Below are 22,216 nucleotides of genomic sequence, written 5' to 3' on the forward strand. Positions count from 1 at the left end.
GATGCAATAGCTTTAGGAACATTGTGCCTGTTGGGTAATTTTCACCTCATCAGAAATGTGGCTCTAACTTGTTCCCTGAACACAGATTGTAAAAGCTCGAAACTTGTCAGACTGGTTTTCGATCAAATAACACACCTTTAGGTACCTTGCCATTAAGAAAAAAATACACCTATTACCTATTATATTATAGCTGGAAAATGACTTTGATATTCAGCTGAGAGTCTTTCATATTCTTGTTGCAGTCATCTTTGGCTGCTTTTCCTTGCAGATCACTTCTAATTCTGGGATTGTGGAGCTCTGCAACATCACTTCTGTATCAGCCAAACCTTCCTGTGGGTGCTTTGCAAACATATGAGGGGTTGCTTTTGCCTTTCTGGCCAGAATACAAGCAGTTGTCTCCAAAGGTTTTTGTTTTTTTTTTTGGTTTTTTTTGGGGATCTTGCCTTGACTTCATAGTTCCCCTTAAAGGAATTATTCACCTTTGCGTTAACTTTTAGTATGCTGTAGAGAGTGATATTCTGAGACAAATTGCAGTTGGTTTTCATATTTTTTTTTATTAGTGGTTTTTGAGTTATTTACCTTTTTATTCAGCAACTCTTCAATTTGCAATTTAAGCAGTCAGGTTGCTAGGGTCCTAACAACTATGCGTTGCTTTGAAGGAGAGACTCAAATATGAATTGCAGAGGGCCTGAATAGAAAGATGAGTAATATAAAGTAGCAATAATAATAGATGTGTAGCCTTGCATTGCATTTGTTTTTAGATGGTGTCGGTGACCCTTATTTGAACTGTCAAATATTCAGAATTAGGCAAATAACTCAAACTATTAAAAAGGAAAAAATGAAGACCAATTGAAAAGTTGCTTAGAATTCCCCATTCTATAAGATACTAAAAGTTAAGATGAAGAACCCCTTTAACTTTTTATATGATTTCACGGACAGTGGAAATTGTCGGCTGGAAATGTTTTGCAAATCTTTGAAGCTTTTCCCTGCTTTGTAGGTACCTATTAGATTAATTTTCAGTTCCTCACAATTACATAGAGGAGCCCATGGTTGTGGAGTGAGGGAATTTTATTTACAGGGCTTCAGGGGAGTAGGGTAATTCTGGGGGAGTTTTTGTGTGGGCTCTTCTTATTGCTTTGCTCAGAACACTTATGATATCCTAGTTGATTGTTTCAACATATGACTGAACCCACAAAATCCAGTACATCAGAATGTTTCTGATAAGCCCAACAGGCATCTGCTCACAAGAAGCATTATAAAATGTTTTCTTAAGCTTTTGTGCCAAAAACACAAGCAGGAACTTGTAATGATTGGATTTTAACTTAAAGGCAAAGCATCTAAAAGTGTTTCATTTCAGTGAAAATGAAAGATATTTACAGCTTTTATAATAGATCTTTGTTAAGGGAGAATGTTTCTGGGATGTTTAATTGTTCCAAACGATATTGCAATGTAGACTAAATACGCCATTACTTATACAATGAAAGAAAAATCTCCTCCTTTGACTGCCATTTTCATCAGTGGGACTGAATACAGTGTATTGTTGTGTGATGGAGGGCAAGCAGTTTCAGAGCAGTGTCTTATCTCTGCTCCTTCTAATCAGTCAGTAACAAAAGTCGCACCCACCTTCCACCCTGTTCTGTTCAAAGTAGGGAAGGGACAATTTGAAATGAGCCTTTCAACTTCACCTATCAGCTGCAGAGGGAAGCTGACAGATCATGTGACCCCCCACAAGCACACAGCCTCCACACCCACTCACATGCCTCTTGTGTATACCCCTACCATCAGCACTGCTCCTGACCTTATCAGGTGCATCATCACTTGCTCTCTGGTCAGTTTTGGGCCAGAGAATATCCAGATGTTGGATCCTCAACCTCCCTAGAATCCAGCCCCATATACCTTAAGTCTCAGGTCAGTTTTCTTCATGTGTATGAAAGAGAGAGAACAATGAAAGACACACATAAAATACACCCACAGCAAAGTTATCTATGAAATAATTTTTATTAAAGTTAATTTTATTAACATTAACTCTACTGTCTATAGTGTGAGTGTGTAAGTATGTATGTTGTTGGATTCCATTTCCCAAAACTCCTGTTGAGCTGTGGGTGATGAGACGTGTCAGTCCTGTCTTATCTCTATGAACTTGTGGTGAGGCACCCCAGCTGCTGTGATACACTGGATTTAGATTTCTGCCTCTTACAGAATAACATGACTAAATGTAAACAAATTAGTTTTATGGATGTTTGATGTAGGAGACTGAGGAGAGGGTTGGGCACCTCAGCAGGAACTAAGAAGGAACAAGGCCACTGTTACGGGGGGGGGGGGGGGGGGCATCAAGCCTTAAAGGAATTGTTCAGTATAAAAATAAAAACGGAGTAAATAGGCTGTGCAACATAAAAAATGCTTCTAATATACGTAGTTAGCCAAAAATGTAATGTATAAAGATTGGAGTGACTAGATGTCTAACATAATAGCCAGAACACTACTTCCTGCTTTGCAGCTCTCTTGGTTTCCATTGATTGGTTACCAGGCAGTAACCAATCAGTGACTTGAGGGGGGGGCACATGGGTCATATCTGTTGCTTCTGAATCTGAGCTGCATGCTAAGGATCTATTGCAAACTCACTGAATAGTTATGTCCCATTTGGTACCCCTTAAAGGAAAACTACAATGCCAAAATGAACACTTAAGAAAACAGTTTACAGTGGCATATTAAAGAATCTTACCAAACTGGTCTATATATTTAAATAAATATTGCCCTTTTACATCTCTTGCCTTGAACCCTCATTTTGTGATGGTCTGTGTGCTGCCTCAGATCACCTGACCAGGTGTAACTGTATCTGTTAATTGGCTCATGTGACCTAATAAGTATGGTTTGTTTGGTAAGTTTGTGTGCACAGTGAATTGTACGATCCCAGAGGGTGGCCCTTATTTTTTAAAATGCCAATTTTCTATTTATGATTACCCAATGGCACATACTATTCGAAAATTATATTATTATGAAAGTGGTTTATTTACATGAAGGAGGGTTTTACATATGAGCTGTTTTATGCCACATCTTTTTATAGAGACCTACATTGTTTGGGGTTGTGAAGTATAGTTTTCCTATAAAGTCGCTGACTAACACAGAGTTAGAGAGCTCAAAATCAAGAAGTAGTGTTCTGGCTATTGTGTTACACATCCAGTCACTCCAGCCGTTATACATTACATTTTTGCCTAACTAAATTGGAATTTTTTTTATTTTGCACAGTCTGTCTATTTACCCAGGGTTTTTTTTCTAATTAGAGTAGGCAGAAAGCATTTTCAACAAAATGGATTTTTTTTTTTGTTTTTAGGTGTATACTAAGGGGCAAATTTACTTAGGGTCGAATATCGACCCTAAGTAACCCTCGATATTCGACTGCCGAAGTTAAATCCTTCGAATATCGAAGTCGAAGGATTTAGCGCAATTCGAACGATTAATCCATCGAACAAAATATCTTCGATCAAAAAAAGCTTGCAAAGCATATGGGGACCTTCCCTATAGGCTAACATTGATGCTCGGTAGATATTAGGTGGCGAAGTAGGGGGTCAAAGTTTTTTTTAAAGAGACAGTACTTCGACTATCGAATGGTCGAATAGTCTAACGATTTTTAGTTCGATTTGAAGTCGTAGTCGAAGGTCGAAGTAGCCAAAAAAACACTTCGAAATTCAAGGTTTTTTTAATTCTATTCCTTCTCTAGAGCACTAGAGTAAATGTGCCCCTAACTGTCCCTTTACCTGATCCAATAACATCAAGATCTTTCACAGCAAGTGTATAATCCAGGTACTGTTAAAATCCAATGAAAACAATTGTTTTTAAAAACGTCATGTTTAAATATGAACAGTAAGTAACAGAAGCAACCAGGACAATAGTCTAATGCAGCTGCTCGTGGTCAATGCTCTGGTTTTGATATCTTCTATCCTCCAGCTACAGATCTAATGTTATTCACTATTATTACAGCTTTTGGACATAAAGTTACAAATATGTTTGAACAGTGTTTCCTGCTGTTTGCCAGGAACCAGGGTCCAATTTACTTCTGTAACCTGCAGTCTCAACCATTGATGAACCAAATGTTATCAGACTCTCTCTCTGTTGATTTCACACCTTTAGTGCAGACTAGAACCGCTTGCTAGTTGTATTACCTCTAACAAACAACGCCAGGAGGCGCCCACAATATTGTTTAAATCGCTAAAGCCATATAGAGTGAGTGTCATTTACATACAGACGGGAAATATACGGCTAATACCTAAGTGGCCGCTAGGCATAAACTAAGATAGACTACACAAAAGCCTGTGAGGCTAGGATGAGGCGACTGTAGATAAAGTGCGATGTATTGTTTTCTGATTGGTTCCCTGCCTATCACATGGTGGGAGAGGCCGGAAGTACCGCTGCAGAGTAATATCACGTCTGGAATTAAGGATGGTGGTGAAAGTGTATTTCACGTCGGTGACCGGATCTCGGGAGGTGAGATTTCATGTTAAAAAGCATTGTCAGAAGATGCGCTACTATGGCTCGTGTGTGCACAGTGTATTAAACATACAGGGTTTGACTGCTTTTTCCTATATTGGTTAGCTGCACGACTTGCTCCCCCGCCCTAATTCATGAATGCCACAATTAGTCTCATTATTGGGGAAAAAGAATAACGCCCAGGGAAATATTGTACATGTCTGGTGATTTTTAATTGTGCTTTATTAATTACAGTTTCCTATAACTTAGAAGCAATTCCTGGGGGCATTTAAATGATATATATTATTATTATTATTATTATAGATATATATATAATATATATTATAGCACAGTGCTAACTTATATTCACACACACATGGAACCAGCAGCAAAATGCCCCTGGAGAATATATCTAAATAATGGTAACTTGTACTAAAACACAGTGTATAGTGTCCACATCATTTTGAATATTGAAAGACTTGCATAGATAAAATGCAGGGAAATTCAGCCTGTGTCTGGTATTCCAGGGAGCTTTAATCCAAACGCATACAGTATAAAAGACTTACAATAAAGAGATGTCCAACCACAGGCCCAGCAGTCCATCGTTCTATATCATCATTAAAGGGGTGGTTCACCTTTGAGATAACTTTTAGTATGGTATAGAGAGTGATATTCTGCGACAATTTGCAATTGGTTTTGATTTTTTTTTCTTATTGAAGGTTTTTGAGTTATTTAGCTTTTTATTCAGCAGCTCTTCAATTTGCATCTTAAGCAATCTGGTAACTAGGGTCCAAATTACCCTAGCAACCATGCATTGATTTGAATAAGAGACTGGAATATGAATAGAAGAGGCCTGAATAGAAGGATCAGCAATAAAAAGTAACAATGCATTTGTAGCCTTGCAGAGCATTTATTTTTTTTTAGAAGGGAGTCAGCGACGCCCATTTGAAAGCTGTAAAGAGTCAGAAGGAAAAGGCAAATAACTATAAAACTATATAAAAAAAAAATAATTAAAACCAATTGAAAGGTTGCTGAGAATCGGCCATTCTATATCATAATAAAAGTTACCTTTAAAAGTGAACCGCCCCTTAAAACTCATTGTTACACTTATTTAGTTGTCAGCCAAAGAATACTGATTTGGACTTCTTGCCTTCAAAACTACATTCAGATTTGCACTGGGTTCTTAATAATTAATTATGGGAAATGGTGTTAATTCTAATGTTGGAAAACTATTAGCAGGTAGAAAAGGCATCATTACTCAAAAGGGAAGTACATTTATTAGGGGAGAGTAACAACTGCCCTATATCTGCCAACTCCTTTTGATTTGTTACAGCACCATCAGCCTTGTCTTGTGATTGGTCCAATATGTAATTGTTGTGCTTAATTGTGTTATATATTTTTTAAAGTATTTTGATATCAGCACATTAATTACATGTGTTAAAATTAGGGATGCACCGATTCCAGGATTCGGTTCGGGCTTCTGCCTTTTTCAGCAGGATGCGGATTCGGCCGAATCCTTCTGGCCGGCTGAACCGAATCCAAATCCTAATTTGCATATGCAAATTAGGGACGGGGAGGGAAATCGCATGACTTTTTGTCACAAAACAAGGAAGTCAAATTTTTTTTCCCCTTCCAACCCCTAATTTGCATATGCAAATTAGGATTCGGTTCAGTATTCGCCAAATCTTTCGCGAAGGATTCGGGGGCTCGGCCGAATCCAAAATAGTGGATTCGGTGCATCCCTAGTTAAAATGGTATGTGTATAGGAATTTGTATTCTTTAAAGGGCATCCATCACTTGCTGACAATATGTAAACATTTTTTACCGCTAAAATGTATGCAGACAAATTGACGTAAATTAGCCTGCAGGGGTAATAAAACTGGAGTTTTTGTTGGAACTCAATAATGCATAAAAACAAGCTGCCTAGTTTTGGTGTTTTGTTATTTCCTATAACTTTTTGGACAGCCCTCATGTCAAGAGGCTTGTTTAAATCTCCACAGCAAATACATGATTAATATTATTTCAAATGCTGGTATCTGTTTAATTTGCGCATTCTAAGGGCAGGGGCACACAGGCAGATTTGGGGAGATTTAGTCGCCTGGCGACAAATCGCCTCTTCTTCATGGCGACAATCTCCCCGAACTGCCTTCCGCCTGCTAAAATGAAAAATCGCCTGCGCCAATGCACTTGCGGCGCTTCGATTTCCGAAGTCGCCCGAAGTTTCCTCGTGAGGCAACTCTCATTTCTCATTATAGCAGGGGGAAGGCAATTCGGGAAGATTGTCGCCCCACAGAAGAGGAAATTAGTTACCAGGCAACTAAATCTCCCTGAATCTGTGTGCCCTGCCCTAAGAATCATGTCATACTCCGTGTGTGCAGAAAAATAGTGATGGTGGAAAACCACTAATAGTGTCCAGTACCGCCCTGTGTCTTTATTTCAGCTAGAAAAATACCCATGCCAGCATTAGCTTAACTCAGAAACTCGTCAACATGAACTAGTTCTCCAGCAAAACGTGCATCCATTTTATAAAACATTTATAACACAGACTTCCTCTTATAATGTGTATGCATTTCTGCTTTTTTTACTTCCCCAATGCTTCCGTTGTTTGCATAGCCTTGGTGTGTGTGGGCGTTTCCTGCAGCTTGCCAGCACTTGTGAAATCTTTTTGCAAACACGCCTCACTTATTCAGTTGTTCTCATTTCTGTACACCCTCAGCACTAATTTTAAACTGCATTTATATAATATTTCTTACCCACTCTGAAAGAAATTTTTTTAAAAATACCCCTAAAGCACAGGGGGGGGGGCCATAAAACATTAACCGTTCATCCTGTCGACAACTTCCTTCTCCAGAACTTCCTCAATCACAATCACTCGTTTCTGTGACTGCATTTTATTCGCACTTCCTTGTATAATCATCTTTCTGCAATTATGTTGCCATTACTTTGTTCAAAACATTGTTCTATGTTGTCATTATTTTAAAGCAGCAATTTTACAACTACCAATGTATGTGTTTTGCCTTATCTTAATGTCTGTTTTTACTGTCCAACCTAATCTTTAGATAAAGTCTAAACAAAGTGAGCTGATGCGCATCCTGGATAGCAAATGCATTGAATATGAGAGAGTGGATATCTCTGTAGATGACAGTGTCAGAACAGAAATGAGGGAGAAGTGTGGGAACCCCAAAGCCATTCCACCTCAGATCTTCAGTAATGACCTGTATTGCGGGGTAAGTGTGTCCCCATTTTGAAGCCATAAGCTAATCTCGCAGCAAGTATATTTCCTATCTTGAGATGCCTGAAACAACTACACCACTTTCTAAAGACTTGTAACCATCTGACCCTTGACCACTGTTAAGAAGATTATGGACAGTTTGAGGCACATCCATAGCCATAGGCTTTTTAGGCTAATATCATGTGGTGTATGTCTACCTATGCTTTTCAGCCAACACAAATGCAACACTGACACCCTGTGTTCCAGTAGTATTGGCAGACATTAGTGTTCACATGGGTATACATTTTAGCCTCACAATTGTGCATTTTTCAGGCTGAAATCTGCCCATGTTTGCACTGACAGGCTGCTGAAACAGCAGCAGTGGAGTATCTCTGCTGGCAAAAAAATATGATAATCGACATTAGCCTAAACATTTTTTTACGACCTGGAAGAGTCTCTACTAGATAACTAACTGCCGTGTTTATAGACAGATATTTTTTAACTTGAAGTATACTATATTTTTTTAATGAGAAAAAGGTTCTGGGCAAGTAAAACTAAATGCCAAAATGTTGGTAATAGTGATGTGCGGGCCGGCCCGATGCCCGCGGGTATCCTGCTCTCCCCGCCCGCCACCTTCAAATGCCGGCTTCTGAGTTCTTCTTTTAAAGCCCCACCCCTTTTGTGACATCATCGGCGGGGCGGCTCGGGTCTAAAAAAGGAACCCGGATGCGGACGGGCGCGGGCTAAGGAAGTGTGGGTTAGGGATGGTTGCGGGACGGGGAAATCCCGACCCGCACATCACTACTTAATCAGTTTAGGGTATGTTGTACTGTTAGGTTTTGTAAATTAAATGTAAACAGAACAAAGAACAATGAAGTGCACAATCATACATTTCATTTACAAACATTTTGGCATTTAGTTTTACTTGCCCAGAGTCTTTTTCTGATTAAAAAAATATATAGTATATAGTATAATGAGAAAAAGGCTCTGGGCAAGTAAAACTAAATGCCAAAACCTTGGTAATAATTTTAGGGTATGCTGTACTGTTAGGTTTTGTAAATTAAATGTAGAATAAAATATATGATGATGCACGTCATTATTCTGTTTATATTATGAGGTTGTATACTTAATATGACATGTCTTGATTTACTCTCTATCCTCCCCTGTGCTCTCATCATCTCTTTTCTTTATTTCAGGACTATGAAGAGTTTTCAGCTGCAGTCGAAAATGATATATTGAGCCAGTTCCTGAAGCTAAAAGATTAGATTCTCTGATGCAGAACCTTCTTTTTTACATCTGTGCATTTAGGCCCACCCCCTGCTTTTTTCACCCATAAAGGTGTAAAATTGAAACAGGTTATTCATTCCGTCTTTTCCTCTACATTCCGAAATCTCACATTCTTGCACCTCATTCATTCCTGGGATACTGGAAGAACCCACACTGTTATTCTGTCTTTTGCAAAACCACTCCCCCCTGCTGGCAGTTAAGGGATCTTAAAAAACGTTATTGTTTATGCCTTCTTAACTCATTCCGTGTTTTTCCTGCCAAAAAGAAAGGGAGAATGTCTTCCAGCACATCAGTAAAGCTGTTCACATTGTTTTCATTTAAAAAATAAAAACATATCTGTTCCAAACTAAATTACTCTGAATTGTCTATGATTTTTACTCTTGTATACAATGAATAATCAGCAGATGTGTGTAGGTGGTACATAGAGGTTGAGAACATGGACCATAAGATTTAATACTGGACAGTAGATTTGCACTTTTTATGAGGTACATATTTTTCAACTGTGTTTCTCAGCTGGAAGAAAAGCAACCAGATCTTAAGGTGGCTTATTGGCCGTGTATGGGGCCCTCCGACGGGCTGCCCCGATCGATATCTGGCCGAAAGTCGGCCCGATGTCGAACGGACAAAACTAAAAATCCTGTCGGATCGCGGTCTCATCTGTTTGTTGATGCGGTCCCGCGATACGACTGCCCGTTAGCCATCGTTAGGATCCCTCATGATGGGCATATCGGGGAGAGATCCGCTCATTTGGCGACATTGCCAAACGAGCTGATCTCTCCGTGAATTGCCACCTTTACTGAGAAGTCTTTCTTTGTCTTCAGTTTCCATTAAAACTAATGAAAGGCTTGTTAGATGGGTTTGTGTGCCATGAGCCCAAACATGGGCTGATCAATATGGTACTCCAACTGATTGACCCATGGGCAGAATCTTACGAGGGGCCAAACAAGTGGTTAACTTTATTTAGCTCCAGAAAAGCAGGGAGTGGAGTTGCAAGCTGTGGCACCCTGTTAATTCCTTTTGGCAGGCTGCAGTCAGAACCAATAATTTTCCATCCAGGGTCCAGGGTCACACAACCCCACAGGCACCATAATTTTCTGTTTAAAAGCCTGAAAAAAGTATAGGATAATATACAATAATTTTGCTTTTTTTCTTGTGTAAACAAATCATTACTGTAAATAGCAGAAAATGTGAAGTGCTGTTATGGTGCGTTTGTATGGTTAAAACATCATAGTGCTCATGAGAATGTTTGTTGTGTTTATAGTGTTATCTCCCAAGTATCAAGTTTTACTCATAGTAGAACATAATTTTATCCCCACAATGATAAAAAAAGAACTGTGTAAGTATTGGTTTATTGTTCCTTTATGGTCATGTATATCTGTAGAATTATATTATATATAATTGCATGTTGTAAAGTTGAAGTCGAACTGTCCTAGGGAAGAGATAAAAGATGACTGTCTTCAGTTTTGGTTGGTTCTTTAGATTCAAAAACAAAAGTCTTTTTCTCAGAGGTGTGCTATTTTTGTGATTGCTTTTGTGCTCCTTCCCCACTTCTTGCTCTGAGAACTAGAAAAGCATTGGGGACAAGGCCAATCTCTTCCAGGGTAGAAGTATCATCTTCATACACACAATAAGGGAAAGGGCTGATTATGTTGTAGGAGGAGAGATCAGGGGCCCTGCTGACAAAAATAAATAATAAGAAACAAGCTACACAAACTAAATATGTTAAAGTATTTTTTAAAAATTTTTTAAAAAAAATACCTGCAAATGGACAGGTAATTTCGCAGGTCAGCAAGGGTTTCTGAAGACAACATTCGCACTTTATAGGTTTTTTCACCAGACACGGACCTGATCCTTAAAGTTGACACTGCAATGTTCTTCTGTGTGCTAAAATATACAGGTACAAATATTTAGACTTTAATTCTTAATTGCTGTGACAGAGACAACAACACTGTCTCAAGGCTCAGCAAAAGCAACAGTCCTTTATAAGCTGTTATAAGTCCATATGTGGCCTGCTATAAGCACTTCAAATTCCATTCATAATGGAAGAGGCATTTTTGTAAGACAAAGTAAAAAAAAAAACCAAACAAAAAAAGAAAAAAACAGGATTAAAACCCAAAACAGCAAAGTATTTTCAGTTGTGTTCAGAATAGCAGCAGTCTGACATCACTAACCTGATCAATCACTGTTTTTGGTAGAAATTATATTTGTAAATGGCAAATAATTTAATAGTAGGTGTAGTAGAGTAATAGAACACCAACAGTCATGACATGCATGCTGCTGATTCTGTGTAACAGAATTGAGGCTTGTTCAAAAGAATACAGTAGCAGCGTTCAAAATTAGAACTTGTTCCAAATAATAGCAGTGTGGAGTTCAATTAGTGAGGTCATTCGTTCCGTCAAAAAACAGGTGTCAGTTACGGCACTTATTTAAAGGAAAAGGAAACCCTTTTGCAAAAAACCCCATACCCCCCAACCCATGTAGACCCCCTCCCCCCCCAGGTTAACTACCCCCCGGGGAAATGCCCCATACTCCATACTTACCCCTCGTCGCAGATTCTTCCAGCGGAGTTCCACACATCCATCTTCCGCGTCCTCGGTAAGATGACTGTGACAACTGCGCATGCGCAGAATTGCACGGAAATCCGAGGGTAAGTATGGAGTATGGGGCATTTCCCCGGGCGGAATAGTTAGTAGGGATGCACCGAATCCACTATTTTGGATTTGGCCGAACCCCCGAATCCTTCGCAAAAGATTTGGCCGAATACCGAACCCTAATTTGCATATGCAAATTAGGGTTGGGAAGGGGAAAATATTTTTTACTTCCTTGTTTTTTTACTTCCTTGTTTTCACGAAATGTCCCTCCCCGCACCTAATTTGCATATGCTGATTCGGTTTGGCCGGGCAAAAGGATTCGGCCGAATCCGAATCCTGCACCGAATCCTGAGTTCGGTGCATCCCTAGTAGTTAGCCTGGGGGGAGGAGGGAGAGGGCTCTATGTGGGGTGGGGGGTACGGGGTTTTTTGCAAAAGGGTTTCTTTCTCTTTAAGGAAGAAAGTTGATTGGAGAGGGGAAGACATAAAGAAGCGCAGAAAATGATAGGCTGCTCAGCTAAAATGATTTCAAGTGCTTTAAAATGGCAACTAAAACCTAAAAGACGTGGAAGAAAACGGAAAACTGCCATTCAAAGTGATAGATGAATAATCAAAATGGCAAAGACTTTTTGGGTCTAGGGGCCACAGACAGTTTGTTAGACGACCCCCAAACACTGAATTCAAGCCACAGTACACTGTGAAGACAGTGAAGCATGGTGGCACAAGCATCATGATATGGGGATGTTTCTCATACTATGGTGTTGAGCCTAAATCACATACCAGGGATCATGGATCAGTTTCAATACATCAAAATACTTGGAGGTCATGTTGCCTTATGAAGAGGAAATGCCCTTGAAATGGGACTTTCAACAAGACAACGACCCCAAACACACCAGTAAACAAGCAACATTTTGGTTTCAGACCAACAAGATTGATGTTATGGAGTGACGAGCCCAATCCCTGGACCTTAATCCAATGGAAAACTTGTAAGGTGACATCAAAAATGCTGTTTCTGAGGCAAAACCAAGAAATGCAGAAGAATTGTGGAAAGTAACAGCTGACAAGAAGTTTGTCGACTCCATGTAACACAGATGTAACACAGATGTGCAGCAGTTCTCAGAAACACTGGTTATACAACTGAATATAAGTTCAGTGATTCAAAGGAAAGCACAATTTTGAAATATTATTTAGTTTATATCCAGTGAATGTTTGAGTTTATAAAGAAGAATGCAGACACAGCTATTTTTTGGAACAGATTTCTTCACTTTCTGTAAAGGAATAACAAATTTGATATATTCTTCTTCATGTTTTGATTTCGAAAAGACTGTGCAGTGTTCCCAATGCATTTGTGTGTATGGAAATAAAAGCGGTTATAAGGAATTTGAGCTTTATTCACTTTTTTAAACACATTGCTATTACTCTGAACACAACTGCATGCGATGACTGTACCCCCATTTAAATCAGTGGAATACATTTTACTATCTGTACCTCTGCTCTTTTGATAGCTGGGGGGATTCAACTAGGATCTCTTTTGGCATCTCATTTTCTTCTGACCCCTTAGAAAAACAACAAGAGCTAAGTATCTGACGAATTTCCTCCAAACCACCCCCGTTCCCATGGTCATGCACAAACCTGCAGAGTGTCTTTGACAGCACCTCGTATGTCTACAATTCTTCCCCCACGAACCACAGATTTAGGCAGTCTATTCAAAAACTGGTCAGTGGAGAGCTGCAACCCTGTTTATTGGCAAAATGTACAATGACAATATTCTAAAAGGCCATACAACTTGCCTTATCTTTACAGAGAGCACTTACCTGGCTTTTTGCTAGTTTGTATGTTATTTCCTGAGCTCCCAACAGTCTGACCAGAACCAGGAAAATCATCCCATCGGCTCTGCTCCTGGAAAACTACGTTACGGTTGTCTGTGACCTGCAAAGGCAAATACACTTTTAAAGAGTTCATGTTTTGACCTATGTGGATAGAATGTGTATCCTTCAGCTCATCTCTTACCTGAAATGTGACACCATCAGGAAATCGATTCTGAAGTTCAGAGGGAAAATAGCCATCCATTATATCTCTCATACATAACTGTAACACAATTAAGGACAAATTATTGTACCACGAAAATCTCCATTCTCTCCTTACATACCTCTGTCTCCATTAAGCTCACCTGTGTGGATTTCTCCTGATAGGATCGAAAGGGTCCTTGGAACAGAATAATTCCATTTTTATACAGAGTGAGTGGGACAGACTCGGGTGCTTTAAAACGGGCCCCTCCCTTTTGGTACTTAATATGGGATTCTCCCTCACCTCCAAGCACATTCAAATCTCTTAAGTTTTCCAGGACTCGATCAAAGTCTGGTTGGAAAGAGGTAAGTGATGTAGGGACTGTGGAGATTAAAAAACATTGTTAACAAATGTTCATATTACTCTTTTATTTAATAGAAGAATAAAGCAAGCTATTTGATTTAATATTTAAATGATTTTCAGCAGACTTAAGGTATGATCTAAATTACTGAAAGATCCTTTCCTATCTGGAAAACCTCAGATCCCAAGCATTCTGGATAATATATCCTATACCTGTACCATATCTCTAGTGTATAAAAAACAATATAGTAAACCTATAGTGATACTCATGCATCTTGGATTTGCAATGTCTATCTACAAAGCTCAACTTTTTATGGCACGTTCAACAGCTGGAAATGGAAATAATGTGTTTTTTTTAACATATTTTATTATCTTAAAGATTTATTCTTATTTAGCTCTCATGTCCATTCCTTTGGTTACAGAGTCATATACAGTCATATGAAAAAGTTTGGTTACCCCTCTCAGCCTGCATAATAATTTAACAAAAAAGATAGTGGTATGTCTTTCATTTCCCAGTACTGGGGTGTTTTCTGAAAAAGATTTTTAGTGAAGCAGTATTCAGTTGTATGAAATTAAATCAAATGTGAAAAACTGGCTGTGCAAAAATGTGGGTACCCTTGTAATTTTGCTAATTTGAATGCATGTAACTGCTCAATACTGATTACTGGCAACATGAAATTGGTTGCATCAGCTTGTTGAGTCTTGATCTTCATAGGCAGGTGTGTCCAATCATGAGAAAAGGTATTTAAGGTGGCCAATTGCAAGTTGTTCTTCTGTTCAACTTTCCTCTGAAGGGTGACAGCATGGGATCTTTAAAGCAATTCTCAAAAGTACCATGGTTTAGGGAAAGGCTAAATAAACCTATCTCAGAGGTTTCAGTTTCAACTGTAAGGAATGTAATCAGGAAATGGAAGGCCACAGGCACAGTTCCTGTAAAGCCCGGGTCTGGCAGGCCAAGAAAAATACAGGAGCAGCATATGCGGAGGATTGTAAGAATGATTACAGACAATCCAAAGATCACCTCCAAAGACCTGCAAGAACATCTTGCTGCAGATGGTGTATCTGTACATCGTTCTACAATTCAGCACAATTTGCACAAAGAACATCTGTATGGCAGGGTGATGAGAAGCCCTTTCTGCACTCAGACCACAAACGCTCATTTAGACAAGCCACAGTCATTTTGGAACAAAGTGCTTTTGACTGATGAGACAAAAGTTAAGTTATAACAAAAAGCTCATGGCGAAAGAAGAACACCACATTACAAGAAAAACACCTGCTGCCTAGTGTCACCTACTGTGGGTCTGTGTGGCTAGTTCAGGTACTGGGGCCTTTGTTAAAGTAGAGGGTCAGGTGAATTCAACCCAATATCAACAAATTCTACAGGATAATGTTCAAGCATCAGTCATAAAGTTGAAGTTATGCAGGGGTTGGATATTCATTGGACAATGACCCTAACACACACTTCGAAATCTACAAAGGCATTTATGCAGAGAGAGAAGTACAGTATTCTGGAATGGAAGTCCCCCGACTTCAATATCATCGAAAATCTATGGGATAATTGTCCTTGCTCGGCAGTCATCAAACAACCTTTATTGTAACTTAAAATAATGGTTACCCACTACCACCAATCCACTTTATCTTGTCTGTAGTTTTAATTAAATGTGTGTTTTAGAGACACAGTCCCACTCTCTGGGATAGAGAGGAGTGAGTAGTTCTGTAATTGTATATGGAAGCGTGAGTATATTTTTTTAAGGAGTAACATCATTAAAAGTTAAATCTTAATTTTCTAATTTATTATCTAGCTCTGAACTGGTTAACTTGAAGCTCACGGACACTACATGGCTATATGTGGTGTACTATGTGTAACTTCAGTTTGGATGTATATAGTTTTTAGTTCTCCTTTAAGGTTAAATTCAATGAAGCCATACAACTAAATAAGGTTCTAAAAGCAAGGTCAACCATTGCTACTAATTTCAATAGTGGTATATTATAAATCAGAAGCCAAGAGATGAATAAGACTAATAGCTAGGCGATACATTGAACCTTCTTGTGGCACAAATTTGACCTACTGTATATGTGACATACAGGACAGGCTGAGGACAGGCAATTGTTTTTGAATAGAGCTTCTACACTGGCATCTTAACCTGCACGGTTTAGACTAAAGAAAGTCTGCAGAATTGGCCCTAGTCCATTTGGTAAAGAAAGGTCTGCGTATGTCCAAATAACTAATAGTAGCTTCTGATAGCATGCTTTTATCCTCTGCTTCCACGGAGATTATTTACAAAGGAAATGCTACCATCTACATTTACCTGGGCTTTGTGTCCTGGCAGTGGAAGCAGGTGAGACATCTGCATTATTTTCCCCAACCCAAACCAGTCCATAATCACCAAGGAAACTCTATGAATAGAAAAAAAAAACATTTCTGGGTCTCACTTGTTACACAGCATTACATTACAAAAATATGGCACACAATACACTCACCTCCATCTCACGGATTTGTTTTTTTAGTTTGTTACACTGTTGTTCCAGTTCTTGTTCTCTCTTTCCACTTGTGGCATTCCCTGCATGTAAAAATAGAGTGTAAAGAAACTCTAACTATATCATTCAGTGGTCATGCATTACCTTCCATTAACAAACCTGAATGTAGCTGCTGCAGTCTCACAATTTTCTTCTCTAGGCCTCTGATTTCCTGATCCTGTGGCAGCAAGGTTATTGATGTTATGTTTACACAGAGGATCATAATACGGATATAGATAGATATAGACAGAAAGGCACATTTTTTTCAGCATTTATAAAAGTATATAAAAGCAGCCCATCTTCTAGGGTGAATAACTGCCTAATTCATTGATCCTCTGTGATAAGTTACTAAAGTTCACTAACCCAGTGTGAACAGTTTTTCAATAGTATAAAGCTGGCCATAGACACAAAGATAAAGTCGTACGAATGGAAGTTTTGTATGATTTTCAGACCATGTGTGGACATTTTTTGTAACATGGTGATCGGTAGTTTAGTCGGTGGAACAGGTTAAAAGATTTCTGTTGGCTAATGTTAATTTCTCTGCATGTATTGCCTATCTGACAATATCGATGGGTGACTGTCACTACTATTTGTCAGACATAAGTTTCATGCAATTGTTGTCATCTAATTTGTTCATTTACTACTTTATTTAAACTGAATGGTTAGTGGCAGATAAGAAGATTGCATTGTCCAATCGTTTGTTGGATACAAGGCTAAAATCTGCATGTCTATGGCCAGCTTTAGATTTAAACTTTGAGATCCAATTAAGAAAATAAAACCCTTTATCTAGAGAAGAGCTATTCAACACAGACCCTAAGGGTAAGGTCACATGGGGAGATTCGGGGAGAGTTAGTCGCCCGGCAACTAATCGCCTCTTCTTCTGGGCAACAATCTCCCCGAACTGCTTCCCCATGTCTTCCGCCTGCTACAATTAAATAAAATCCTGCAGCATGGCAGTTGCGGCGATTCGTTTTCCGAAGGCGCCCGAAGTTACCCCGTGAGGCAACTTTGGGCGACTTTGGAAAACGAAGTGCAGCAAGTGGCATCCCGCTGGTGATTTTTCATTATAGCCAGTGGGAAAGCAGTTTGAGGAGATAGTCGCCCATAAGAAGAGGCGATTAGTCGCCGGGCGACTAAATCTCCCCGAATCTCCCGGTGTGACCTTACCCTAAGTCTGGATGAGATCCTCTCAAAGGTTTTCCATACTGTGGGCCATTTATTCACTATTTCACTATTGGTGAAACAATGATGTCATAGAGGTCGGTGAGGATTGTGATCATGCTGGGGTTTTTTAAATATGTTTGGAGGTGAACATCTGTCTGCTTGCCCTTAAATTGGACAGTCGTTTTCCAAGGGATTTGCTGACCACACCCCATCCAAGTAATCCACAGTCATTGTATTATATAACAACTGGTGTCTAGTAGTATAAAAATGACCACTATGACTGAACATGATAATTGAGAAGTGTTATAATGAAGCAGTATGTGTGGAAGATTGTCAAGCCACTATACTAAAAAAATGAAGGGCATAATAAAAAACTATGTTACGTTTCTCAGTGCTGACCTTCAGCTGTAGCTCTTGTTCCTGGGCCCACACCTTCCTTTCCAGATCTCCTAAACGTTTCATTGTAGAATTTAACAGGTCAAAGTCACTGGGAGCAGAACCTGAAACCACATCACAATGTTCAGCTCTAAACCTTTTGCTACATCTTTGCTGAAAACATACAGGTACAATAAAGCATTGCCTCAGCCAATCAGTAACAAAAAAGTCCATTAGACCAAAGGAAACTGAGACTGACCCTGTACAACTTTCTCAACAAGGGAGTAATTCACTTTGTTTATAGGTGCTGTGGTATTTGATGAGAGACCCCCAAGTAATGCCAGCTCTTCTTCTGCAACAAACAAACATATATTAGTGAAATCCCTTGAAGGATAAACTGAGTACCTAAAACAAATTCTGAGAGTTAAGGGTTATTAAGATGCCTTTTATCGCTACATATAATTGTGGCTCTACTGTTTCTACATGTTTCACAGATGCAAGTACTTTCATTTACTTTGTCATCTTATTGGAATAAAGAACACAAGAATTAACAAGAATAATAATAATAGATAAATATATGTAGTTTATAAATAACATTTCATGTAAATAAACCATTTTCATAATAATACACTTTTTTAGTAGTATGTGCCATTGGGTAATCATAAATAGAAAATTGGCATTTTAAAAAATAAGGACAGCCCCCTGGGATTATACGATTATACACAAGCATACCAAACAAACTATACATGCTAGGTCACATGAGCCAATTAACAGACAGAGTTCTGACTTTTGCTTCCACACTTCTTCCTGTTACAGTTAGAGCTGTGTTATTTCTGGTCAGGTGATCTCTGAGGCAGCACACAGACCATCATGAAATCAAGGCAAGAGATGTAAAAGGTCAATATTTACTTAAATATATATATCGGTATGACAAGATTCTTTAATATGCCACTTAATTTGATATAAACTAAGTATTCATTTTGGGGGTATAGTTTTCCTTTAACATTAAAAAAAATATGCACAGTTAATGGGTATCATGAAAATGACTCACCTGTGTAATGTGCCATGGGCTTGAAAGGTGCAGCTCGTCTTCTAAAAGGAAATAAAAGTAGTAAAAGATGCATTTGCTTGGAGGGGAGAAGATATGTAAACATGAACAAAGAGAACAGTAGATAGATTTGTTTAAGAAGAGTACCGTATATACTCGCGTATAAGCCGAGATTTTCAGCACCCAAAATGTGCTTGAAAATCCTACCTCGGCTTATACGCGGGTCAGCTTATGAATCCCACATGCAGTGTCGGACTGGCCCACCGGGAAAAATCCCGGTGGGCCCCCAGTCCTTGTGGGCCCCCTCAACCACACACCAATCTATTTTTTGCCAGAGCTCCGGTTTTGCGCTCGCTTCTTCCACAGCAATGGGCCCCGCAGCGCTGCCACCTACTCTACCTGAGCTCCTGGGCTGGCTAGTACTGAACTGCCTGGCAGAAGCTGCTCCCTGACTCTGCTGTGCTCCGGGCCCGGTGGTTGTTTGCGCGGCGTCCTGCACATGTTTTCAGTGTGCGACACGCGTCTGTGCCTGATGATGTCACAAACTGGCTGGCGTCCAATGCGACCTTCACATAGGGGAAGAGAGAGGTGCGTGCGTGACGCGTCAGAGAGGGAGCGGTACTGCTGGACTGGTGTGGTGGGGTGGATCCTGGCTGGCTGCATTCGCTGGGCAAGTTGTGCGGATGAGTAGTCTCTTCTTCCTGTCTCTTCTGCCAGTCCAGTTTTGTTGCTGGAGAATATACATGTATTATATTACACACTACAATGCTGGTGAGTGCCCTCTCCTGGTGCTGTTCATTATGGCCTTTAGCAATTGCTTTTTTTCTGGGAGCCTATCATTTCCCCTTTTGCTCAAACATTGGAAAATTGGTGTTTGCTCATTTCTTGTAATTTATGCACCAGGATGCTTAAAACTTTTTTTCCTCAGTCTGAGTTGTGCATGCAAAAAAGGAAACTGAATTTAAAACAACTTTTTTCCCTGCAGGCCTGCCAGAGACTGTTTGATATTTCTGAGACTTTTCTGACTTGTGTCTAGGCTTATACGCGAGTCAATAAGTTTTTCTGGTTTTCATAGGTAAAATTAGGTACCTCGGCTTATACGCGGGTCGGCTTATACACGAGTATATACGGTAGCTCTACAGAGGTTGTTCAACTAGACTGTACAGAAACCATTTTTGGACATCCTCAGGAGACTTGCTCTCAGGTATGCGCTCTCCTTAAGGGTGGTGCCACACGCTAAGATTCCGGGGAGATTAGTTGCCCAGCAGCTAATTTCCCTGAAAAGCCTCAGAGATGGCACTCGGAGTGCTTTGTTTTCCAAAGTCGTCTGAAGTTTCCTCACGATGCAACTTTAGTTTCAGTTCTCGGTCCTCCTTCCTTTCCCCTCCATACTCTTTTCATATCTCTCCTTCTTCAAACCTCCATCCTCCTCCCTCAGCCTTGACCCATTTATTCATCAACCTTATGTTGAGCCAGGGTGCTTATGCTCAGCCTTGCGCCCTCATTCATCTCATCTTCCCTATATTTCCTAACCATATCACCTTATTTTGTCAGCATCCATTGAAACCCATTTTTACTTGGTGCGAAAGACAGAAATATAGCTTAGATCAGGCATCCCCAACCTTTTTTTTTCACCTGGTGAGCCACACTCATATGTAAAAAAGAGTTGGAGAGCCACACAAGCATGAAAAAAGTTCCTGGTGGTGCCAAATAAGGGCTGTAATTGGCTATTTGGTAGCCTCTATGTGGATTGGCAACCAACAGGATGCTCTCTTTGGCCATAAACCTATTTTTATGCAACCAAAACTTGCCTACTTGGAATTTGAAAATTAGCACCTGCTTGGAGGCCACTGAGAGCAACATCCAAGGGGTTGGGGACAGGGAGCAACATGTAGCTCTTGAGCCACTGGTTGGGGATCACTGGATTAGATGAACGCTGAGGAATTTACTGGCAAGGCTGGTGAATCATGGCAAAGGGAGAAGATAGATATTATAGGAGTGGTGATGGGGTTAAGGATGAGGGAGGACAGCTGAGGGAAGAGGGGATGGAGGAAATGAATAGAGTAGGAAAACTTTTTGACGTGAAGGCTGACCAACGTGACAGGAGGAGTTGTGAGCAAGATATGCGGCCAGGACGGAGAAGGACAGCTAAGGAACAAGGGCCATATTGGCTCAGGCCTCCCAGCGCATTTGTGCACGCGCATCCTCGTTTCCGCGGGGGGGGCGACGTGGCCAGGCGTGTTGCCTGGAGCTCCCAGCCTGCATTGCGCGGCACTGTGAGGAACATACCGGGTGCAGTTACAGTGCTGAGGATGTCCTAAAAGTGGTTTCAGTGATTGCATAGCTCTGTGTTACTAGTTACCCAGGGGATTCAAGAGCAGGTAACTGGTTCGTCGGTCTAATCGGAGGTCTCGACAATTGCCCTGCCAAGTGTATCGCAGTTTCCCTTGTTGCGTCCAGAGCCGGAGAACTTCTGCCTCCATCCTCACAGTGAGCCGCCAGTGGAGTTTCGTGCGACCGCTTCTGCCTCCCGCTATAACTCTGCTGTTCCACCGATATCCTGGGTTTACGGGCTTTTCCCAAAGTAATCAAAGGGCTGCTCATGCTGCACTCAATGGCGCTCCATATTGTTTGGTGTGAGTCGCTAGGCAACGCTAACTCTATTCTGATTGGCTATTAGTAATAGTCTGGAATCCAAACTCTAATTCTGACCAGCAGGTGGCGCTCCTCCCATATACACGTTTTCATTTCCTGTTTTTTGTTTGAAATCATTCAGTTTCTTTTACATTCTGGTCCAATAATAGTACTGAAAATAGCACACAATGGTTTATCATTTCTGTGGATCTCTGCTTTGTTATATCTATTATTTATTTTTCTGGACACGTTTTCTTTGTCTGTGAAAACCTAAAAGAAGATTACTGTAAACAAAAAGACAATCTGATCATGGCTAATCAAAGTCTGATGGGCTGAGGGAGTGCTGGAAAATACACAGTACAGCCAAACACACAAAAGCATTACAAAAATGAAGAATCTGAACTTCATGTGTACTTAGGGTTGCCACCTGGCCAGTATTTTACCAGCCTGGCCGATAAAAATGATGGTGGATCCCAATGTTATTAATAGGGAAAAGAGATAAATATATAGGAAGGCAGGTATTTTTTTCCTGAAAAGGTGGCAACCCTTTGTGTAAACA

General features: G+C 40.0%; 2 protein-coding genes across 5 annotated transcripts; one reads left to right on the forward strand and one right to left on the reverse strand.

The window, feature by feature from the left end:
- The first annotated feature begins 4,417 nt into the window (after positions 1 to 4,417).
- Positions 4,418 to 9,313, forward strand: sh3bgrl3.S (SH3 domain binding glutamate-rich protein like 3 S homeolog). The gene is given in 3 exon segments (NM_001091137.1): positions 4,418 to 4,482; positions 7,524 to 7,691; positions 8,872 to 9,313. Coding segments are annotated over 3 exon segments (282 nt in total). The 5' UTR covers positions 4,418 to 4,437; the 3' UTR covers positions 8,941 to 9,313.
- A 982-nt stretch (positions 9,314 to 10,295) lies between these two features.
- ubxn11.S (UBX domain protein 11 S homeolog) lies at positions 10,296 to 21,853 on the reverse strand. Of its 4 annotated transcripts, none has more exons than XM_041583905.1 (14): positions 21,386 to 21,853; positions 19,027 to 19,067; positions 18,235 to 18,327; positions 18,000 to 18,100; positions 16,557 to 16,614; positions 16,401 to 16,480; positions 16,229 to 16,316; positions 13,723 to 13,940; positions 13,563 to 13,640; positions 13,367 to 13,481; positions 13,185 to 13,288; positions 13,041 to 13,108; positions 10,721 to 10,846; positions 10,296 to 10,638 (listed from the first exon to the last, which is right to left on the reverse strand). In XM_041583905.1, the coding sequence occupies exons 1-14, from the start codon at positions 21,625 to 21,627 to the stop codon at positions 10,476 to 10,478; spliced, it is 1,575 nt and encodes a 524-aa protein (XP_041439839.1). In that variant the 5' UTR covers positions 21,628 to 21,853; the 3' UTR covers positions 10,296 to 10,475. The 4 variants fall into 4 exon arrangements, with proteins under 4 accessions (XP_041439839.1, XP_041439840.1, XP_041439841.1 ...); XM_041583906.1 differs by having other exon boundaries at positions 10,296 to 10,635; positions 21,386 to 21,851; XM_041583907.1 differs by lacking the exon at positions 21,386 to 21,853 and adding an exon at positions 21,313 to 21,380.
- Between the last annotated feature and the right edge of the window lie 363 nt (positions 21,854 to 22,216).

This window comes from Xenopus laevis, chromosome 2S (assembly GCF_017654675.1).
Source record: "Xenopus laevis strain J_2021 chromosome 2S, Xenopus_laevis_v10.1, whole genome shotgun sequence".
In the NCBI taxonomy this organism is placed as follows: Eukaryota; Metazoa; Chordata; class Amphibia; order Anura; family Pipidae; genus Xenopus; species Xenopus laevis.